This window comes from Ornithodoros turicata, chromosome 2 (assembly GCF_037126465.1).
Source record: "Ornithodoros turicata isolate Travis chromosome 2, ASM3712646v1, whole genome shotgun sequence".
Classification (NCBI taxonomy): Eukaryota; Metazoa; Arthropoda; class Arachnida; order Ixodida; family Argasidae; genus Ornithodoros; species Ornithodoros turicata.
Window position 1 is genome coordinate 43,579,139 of NC_088202.1, and position 7,671 is coordinate 43,586,809.

A 7,671-nucleotide genomic window follows, 5' to 3' on the forward strand; every position below is an offset into this window, starting at 1 on the left:
CCGGAGGGGCAAACAGCTGGCTAGCAACGTGCTTGCTACAATTCCAGAAAAAGAGCAACTGGGACGAGGCAAACTATAAGCGTGACAAAGACGAAAGGAAGAGGTAAACTAAGGGTTACAAAGGAAGGCCATCGCCCCAGGAACATTTTCCCGTTGAGTTCAGCTTGCCTCTGAGAAGGTCGGTCGCGGCCTTGCTGAGGATTTATGCGGATCTTCAGTGCTGAGTTCGTGGAAGGCTTTTTCGGTACCATCTCTATACATAAATGTCTTCGTGAGGAGGATGACACCGCGAATGGAGCAGATAATTGGCATGTTCTCGGGATCACAAAGGAATCCATTTTATGGAGTTCTGTTCTTTTTGCTGGGCGGCCGCCTTTCCTCTGACCCTACTTTAATTTCCCATTGAGAGCGAATAAAGCCTACGTCTAATTTCACAACCTAAATCTTTGCATTTAATTCTGACTCTAGTATTTCGAATGTATCTTAAATACTTTGTGAAGTATTTGCTACTCTACTCTAAATACATAAATTTTATGAGTATTTAGACTGTATTTTAATTACTTTGCGATCGCGGTATTTAGTACGTATCTTATTTCAAATACGTTTTTCGAGTATCTTCTACATGTCACCCCAATAGCAATGGGGTAGCATTCTGCTCAATGAGCGGAAGACATCCCCATATCATTGTGATCATGTATCTCTCTCTCTCTCCATCACTTTAGCCCGTTCACCTCATTGTATTCACCGTGTGTAGCCGTCCTGGGTGGTAAAGAAAAAAAGGGGGATGTGAGTCGCGACCATCACTATTACCATGTGTGTATCGAACTGTTTCTCTGTTTTCTACCCTCCCTATTTTCCGTTTGCCCGTTATGTATCTTTCATCTGTGTCACTTCGGAACCGTCAGAGCTTTCACTTTTTTAAACATATAATTCTACAGGGTATTGTTATTTTAGACGAGTACGGATTTTTCATAAAAAGTAAAGCTAAGAGAACAGCACATATTCAATTTTTGTAGCTGCGTTATACAGATAGGCGGACATCCTGTCAGAGAGAGAATGTAAATATACTTAATGACTAATTACCTAAAATTAACTTATATTTAAACGTTGTAATGGTTGATGACTAATGATGACTTGATGACTAATTACCTAAAATTCATTAACTTATATTCAAAAGTTGTAATGGTTGAGGCAATTAACATAGAAGGACAAACACAACAGAAGCCTCACAACGCCTATAGTTGCATACTTCCATTGAATGATGGCAGTTGAAGAAAAGGCACCAGAGGGTGTGCGTTCGAATCCCACTGGGGAGGGGGGGGGGGGGGTAACGTTGGATAGGTGAGCGGTCTGCCTGCCTAGGCTGGCGGCACGTTGACAGAGAAAAGGAAGGGAGGAGAAAGGGTGTAGCGTTAACATAAGTATTTGCTGGTAAACAGTATGTATTCCTATAGCCGTCCTTGTGTGTCGACGACCTTGAAAAAGTTCAGAAGAGCATTTTGGACGAAGTTCCGACGATGGAGGTTGCCACTAGGACAGACAATATCCTCGAGCGCCGGTGGGCTGCACAGCTTGCTGCAGTCTGCGTCTTGCATCCGATGTGGCTGGGCAATCCATAATAACGCGCTCTTCCGTTTCTGTTTCCCCACAGTGTGGACATCCAAGGCTCGGGGTGATGCCGAGCTTGAAGACGTGGGCGCGTGGTGTAGGCACTGCGGGGACGGATGCGAAGAAGGAGGGAAGCCTCGGCCCTGGAGGGGCCACCAGCTGCACAGAGTGGTAGTGCAGATCCGTCTCTCGTGTGCTTGTCATGGTGTAGCCTCCACACATACCTTATAATTGATTTCAAGCAGCAAGAATTGCTTGGGGGAGCTTTGACTTTCGGCCTGGTTCTCGCAGCTGTTTTAGACAGAGCGTCAACGTGGTCATTGCCTGCTGTGCCCTTGTGGGAAGGCATCCACTGTAGCGATACCGCAGTGCCCTGGGACTCAAGCCGTGCTTTGTGCAGCCACTCCTTTCCTCCGAAGCAGCATCTTTCGTAGGGGTATTTCATGCGAGAAATAGTGCCCCGTGAATCCGTGATGATGACAACGTCGATTAGGTTCCCCTCTTCTGCAGCCTTCAGCGCTTCTATTATTGCCAGCAATTCCGCATCTGTCGATGTTAGGATCTCAGTGCTGGTGCCATTTCTTCAACTGCCATCATCTAATTCATATTTAAAATTCTGCCCTCATGATGCGCGTGGTATCGGTTTAGGTTCATTTGCGTTGCAAAATCTACCAATGAATATCTCAAAGTACATGCTTGTTTCAGGTTTCAGGCTGGATTTCAGGACTTTTTGAAAATATAGGGCGGCTAATAATAAGGCTTAACGAACTCTAGTTAATTTGCCATCTGGCAGTTAGATACCCTGACAGAATGTCCGCCGGGCCACACAACTCGCCTGCATAACCGGCATCCGTATGTGAGCAAAGGTGGGACCGAAAGGCATACGGGTCAACGAGATGTCTAACCGACATTATGTCGCAGAGACATGCTTTGATCACGATCTGCCTCGGTGCAGACTTAAGGGCGGATGACGGACGAAGATTCCTTGTGGGGGTTGACGTTCTCAAGCATCGTACAATTGACGTGCAATGAAAGAAATGCGCTTAACTTAACAGTCACGCACTTAACAGTCACGCACAAGGTGCTTAACAGTGCTTAACAGTGCTTAACAGGTGCTAACAGTGCTTAACAGTCACGCACAAGGGACACAAAACAGGTCGACGAACATTCTCCAATTATTATGCCCAATGAAAGAACATAGCTCACGATATCCAAATATGAAATTCATTTGCTTCCAGCGAGTGTCTTTAACACGAAACAATGCCATTCAAAGAGCATAATCCGCGCGAGCCTCTCCTTATCCTTGGAGCCGGGTCACGTCACTATATTCCAGCGTATAGCAACACCGAATTCTAGGCGCTGGAGGTGGGGGAGATTTCGCTCTCCTAGCCAATGACGGACCCCACTGAGACAAGCTGCAGCTTGCGAGGGATCCGGTTACGGGAACATCGCGGTGACCTCGCGGAGCAATACAGCACAGAGAACATAGTGCGCATGTGAAATAGAATATCGAGGGTTTTTGGTACAGTTTGAACTGGCTACCTTGGATTGGGCAAGTGGGAATACGTTTAGAGTTGACCTCACTTCTCGATATTACAAAAAAATTAATGTATAAGCGTCCCGTATTCTAAATGGCTGAAGATGCGCGACGTCAAAATGACGTGTCGCTATTGTCGCCAGGACATCGCAGGGCGGGGCATGAGGGCGAAAGAGTGCAGTGAATATTCATTCAGTTTGGAGCCATTATTTACTTTTTTGCGACAACATTTTTTCGAAAATGTTCACCGTCGGCAACGTATCACAATGTATTTAAAAAAAGTGCGCCTCGTATACCTGTTTATTGCCCCTTTAAGGCCATCGCCTTATGACAGCGTCTCAGAACTTCAGGAAAGGATTGACTCATGTCTGCGCAGTAATGATGCAAGTAGTTTATTGAGACACAATGCTCAGCAGTGTCGCGTAGGTTATTGTCGAACCGATGCAAACATCCTCTTGTTCGCTTTCTGTTGCGCAGTAAGCACGTACATCTACAGATGCCCGTAATATTCACGATGTAGCCTACGGCCTGTGATAAATCATTCGTAACCTTCAGAGAGTGTGACTATACATTCGAAATACGCTACGTAAATGCACATGCAAAAACTGTTTACATCACCCTGGACGTGCAAACTGCACAGAAATGGTTAAAGTCGGTTCCATTATGTCATTATGTGTAGAAACGAACCCCCCTGTGATGATGTAACGGTCGGGAAGGCACGATGCCCGATCTGCAAACACTCTGATTAGGAAATAATCGTGGGACATTACAAGGGGCGGTTTATTTGCTTTGCACGGAGAGGACGCACGAAGAATGATTTTCCCAGAGTCATTTGATCCCTTTTTGCGCAAGCAGGGAAAGGTATCAGTACCGTGGAGCTCAGCAGTCACGAGTGCCGCTGCAATTTTGCTGCGCGCCCCCTTGTCGGTGGAAGGAAGTGCTACATTATGTTGCGTGCCTTTTGACGAATACGTGTCGCAGTGTTCTTGGCGAATTAAGATACATATGCTGTTCGATGTCTCACATGTACTTTTTTTTTACAGCTCTATACCTTGTTTGTGGCAAGACACTACGCAGGGTAAGCTTCCACATCTATTATTTATTGCGGATGTACGCATGCCCTACACATTAAAGCGTCACAACGAGCGCATGGCCCCTTTCCACCGTCACGCCATCCATCGCCTCTTCACTTGCATGACCCATCAGATGAAGGCCATATATTTCGTTGGAGTCGTGACGCTCAGCCGATACAGCGGAATCAGAAACAAAATCAACTTATTCGAAGCTGTGTGCTGAGCATTCCTTTCCGAGTAAGGATGATAGTCCCTGCAACATGGAGAAAGTGCGAGACTGAGCGATCACAGTATGGCACACGCGGTTTGGCCCAGCTGAATTAGGAAGTTAGGACTGAAAAGTCTCTCTCTCTCTCTTCCCCGCCCATGGTCCCTGAGCTCGTGGAGTTTTATTTATTTATTTTGTTTTTTCTGTAGGTACGTTCCTTTTAACGACTCCTTGTCTTTCACTTGGTTCACCTCGAGTTACCTGCCCCGGAAGATACGTTGTAAATCATTTCTACTGTAATATTACTTTTACATCTCCATGTTTTTCTATTTAAAGGACCACATTTGTAACGTCTCTAAATCAGTCTTGTAATATCTTATTATTTCTGTATATCCTACAATACCGTACGTTAAATCAGCTGGACTCTCGTCCTCTCACTATAACAAAATGCAGCCTACCCACTCTGCACTAACAGCACTAGTAACCTTCCTGGAAAAAAAGTAGGTCTTCAGTCCTCACTGTGAGCCTCATTCAGTATAAATTCATCAAGCTACTGCGAGCAACAGCGTAAAGTACCGCCTGTGGTGATGAAACGCCCCAGTCATCTTCTTCTTCTTCCACCACTAAGCACAGTGGCCACAAGCCACACAGGGCGATCGGCCAGGGTTCCGTGCGGGGTAATCACTGGGGGCCCCAGTCATCATTGTCGTCAAAATAAAGTCGTCGTTCGTTGCTGTTTCTCCTTTCTCTCATTGCACTACAACCAGGGAGCTACCTTAGAAAAATCTCGTGCCCGCTACTTAACCCTGTCTGTATAGTGCAAGAAGTATTAAAATTCATGAATTCTGTGGCCTTTTCGTATACGCAGCAAAAGCGATGGGAAGAATTTCCGGACGTGGAATTCCACTTTGACTGCAGCGACAAGCCCATCGGATTCTACGCAGACATGGAATTCGACTGCAAGATCTTCCACATGTGCGACGCCTACGGACGCCGAGTCCCTCACATTTGCGCCAATGACACAGCCTTCAACCAGCGATATCGAGTCTGCGACTGGGAGTACAACGTCAACTGCCAGGACTCGCCCAACTTTTACTACCTCAACGACCTCACCTACGAGACTGAACCTCCTACCAAAGCCTGAGACCATCGGTCCCATGACGGCGCATGCCAGCCCCCCCGACACACTTGTTCCTTCCTTCCAACTCCAACTGGACAGGACCAGATGTCGCTACCATCGTTCTACGAGGATGCCTAGACTACATCCCGGAGTCATTCTCGCGGTTTAGTTAGTTTCTTAGTTTCTTAAGATAAGATGCGTTTAATTTTAAGGGATGTTCTTTTGTTTGTTTTATGCAATTACAGAAATTATTGAGAAAACCTAGGAATCTACTTGGAACCTTGGTCAGCTGGATTGGGGGCGACTGTGTCGTCAAAAGGAACGAATTCTGTTATTTATGAGCTACGATGAAGTACAAGAGAAGGGGAAGGGACGGATTGCGGAACGCTAAGATCACCTTTCCATGCGACCAGATCGGTGTTCTTCATGAGGTCGCTCATCACAGCCTGCAAAGAATTCTGGATGTACAGATGTCAGGATTCCTCCCCTCAGTGCCATCACAAGGACCAATACACCGTATTACGGCAGAGTTTGACAATAAACGAAACAAAAGATACCCATACTTTACCAACTCGGAGGACCGAATGTTGAGATCTGGTGCATGGAAGGTGAAGCCGGAATGCATTCAATACAAATATTGAGGATTTGCATCTCTTTTCTTTCTTTCTTTTTTTCATCGCTCCAAGGAATCAGTTACGTGTCTCATGTACATAGAGTCTGTCGTTATCGTTATATGTTTCTTATCAGATTTTATTCCTTGTCCAGGTGCTTTGTTGTTTGTTGAAAGATCATCACAATCCATATTAAGTGTTTATTCAAAATCAAATGTGAAAATAAGAAAATAAAAAGAAAAGGAAGAACCAATGGATGTATAGCGATAAGTACGAAGTACGTCCTGTACATAAGTACAATAAAAAAGTTTCTGAATGTGATATTGTGCTTCAGAGTGTTGTTAAAACAAGAGCTTTACAGGGTCAACCAACGTCGACAGACGTGTAGGTCTGTCCGTAACAGTTGTGGAGAGAATGGAGGAAGAAAACGTTACTGGGCACCGAAACTACGGCGGCTACCGAATAGAGGCGGGCTACCGAAACGAAGATACCGAAAAGAAAATAGGGATCGGATTTTTTTTTGTTGCTGTTGTTGTAGTTATTGAAGTTTATCCCCCTCCCCCCCCCCTCCCCAATAACGCTATCATCTGACAGAATCCTTCTTCTCTTCCCTTCTGCTCCATGTAAAATGGCCATTAGCCACAAAGGGTGATTGCACAGGAATGATGCAGTTCCTATCATTTGCAGAATATTCGACAATGCGTATACATACTCGTATACATAGCGCTACACTTTGACACTGCATATACTATATACAGGCAGCGCCTCTTGGGGCCCTTCAGATATTGCTATAAATAAATACTAGACAAAACGAATATGAAATGCGTACTGATAATACGATTCGACACTCAAAACACGTTGTGCAAGCTTAACAGTGTAACGAAAGGAAAGTTTTGAGACCGTGTTTGTGTGTGTCTGTTTTCGTCCCTACCTTGTCTCGGGTTTTCAAGTCATGGATTAACAGTGTAAGTTCTTAGTTTTTATAATTTAGTATTCATGAATTCATTAGGAAATTAATATCAATTGACTATAGACCCGTTCAACAACCTCGTATGGAAATCTTCGTGGAATCCTAGAAGACACGGAACACGTGCTGGTCACCTGACGACGCTTCGACTCCAGTCGGCAAACATTGAAGAGAGAACACAGTCGATAAACTACCGACTCTTCACCGTTGAGGGGAGTTGACAGCAGACAACCCATGCTGTGTGCCCTGGCGCAAAATTTCGAGGACATGCGGGCTGAAGTTATCTTTGAGCTCACTGTTCAACACTCAGTGCTCACACGTATCAAGCGTCATGAAGTAGCTGGTCGCAGTGGCGCGACCTATATGTCTCCGTTTTTTTTTTTCGTTTTACATCTATCTATCCATGATGGGTTAACGCACAAGTACCACGGACACCCGACCATGTGCGCTCTAAAGCATGGTTCACACTACTGCGTTCTGCTGCGTGCGGGCGCCTGCGTGTGTATGCGTGCGTTGTAAGCAACCCATTCCGCTCTTCCCATACCTG

General features: G+C 45.5%; 1 protein-coding gene across 1 annotated transcript in view; it reads left to right on the plus strand.

Moving 5' to 3' along the window:
* The window catches only part of LOC135383399 (U-scoloptoxin(01)-Er1a-like), a 48,692-nt gene extending 42,285 nt beyond the window's left edge, over positions 1 to 6,407 (plus strand). The window contains exons 3-4 of the mRNA XM_064612871.1: positions 4,189 to 4,223; positions 5,295 to 6,407. Of these exons, the coding sequence (XP_064468941.1) occupies positions 4,189 to 4,223; positions 5,295 to 5,570 (311 nt within the window). The 3' untranslated portion in view covers positions 5,571 to 6,407. The remainder of the gene's footprint in view (positions 1 to 4,188; positions 4,224 to 5,294) is intronic.
* The last annotated feature ends 1,264 nt before the right edge of the window (positions 6,408 to 7,671 follow it).